This window comes from Bison bison, unplaced genomic scaffold (genome assembly GCF_000754665.1).
Source record: "Bison bison bison isolate TAMUID 2011002044 unplaced genomic scaffold, Bison_UMD1.0 scf7180017864348, whole genome shotgun sequence".
Taxonomy (NCBI): Eukaryota; Metazoa; Chordata; class Mammalia; order Artiodactyla; family Bovidae; genus Bison; species Bison bison.
In genome coordinates, this window is record NW_011494920.1 from 1826099 (window position 1) to 1826750 (window position 652).

At 43.1% G+C, this 652-nt stretch overlaps 1 protein-coding gene across 1 annotated transcript in view; it reads right to left on the bottom strand.

The window, feature by feature from the left end:
- Positions 1 to 652, bottom strand: part of LOC104999218 (endogenous retrovirus group K member 9 Pol protein-like) — a 5914-nt gene that overhangs the window by 3355 nt on the left and 1907 nt on the right. The window contains 1 exon segment of the mRNA XM_010854726.1: positions 336 to 466. Coding sequence (XP_010853028.1) covers positions 336 to 466 — 131 coding nt within the window.

Genomic DNA, 652 nt, shown 5'->3' on the forward strand with positions numbered 1-652 from the left:
TGGATTGCTTTTCTGGGTGCCTGATGTCCTCTGCCGGCATTCAGAAGTTGTTTTGTGGAATTTACTCGACGTTTAAATGCTCTTTTGATGAATTTGTGGGGGAGAAAGTGTTCTCCCCGTCCTACTCCTCTGCCATCTTGGCTCCTCCTCTAACCCTTTTCTATATGTCTAGATTGAATGTCCCCTTTTTCCGGGAACCATGGATTATGTTCCAATAGTATATGATAGCAGTCATTCAACTGATCTCTTGAAACATTAACACCATTTTGTTTCAAAAAATGATGCATTATAGAAATGAAAGGAATTTCACTGCTATGTTGTCCCATCCTGCTTACCTCTTTCTGCAGGGGCTCAGCACTTTATTCAGCCTTCCTCTCAAGTCCCTGTTCGTGGCACCACTTGTTGGGGATTTTCTCCCCGGGACTTGGAAGCGACGAACCTGAAAGAAGGACACTTGGACAGTCTCCTGCAAGGAATGAAAAGTTTATTTCTGCAGTCAAGCCTTTTTATAGAAGTAGGAACAAAGAGCTTAGAATATACAGCCAGCAGAGCACGTACGGGGTTAACACCTAATCAGTAAAAATATTTCAAGGACAGCATGCTCTAAGTGACCCATGAGCTTATCCCATAACCCGTTTTCTCAAGCAACATC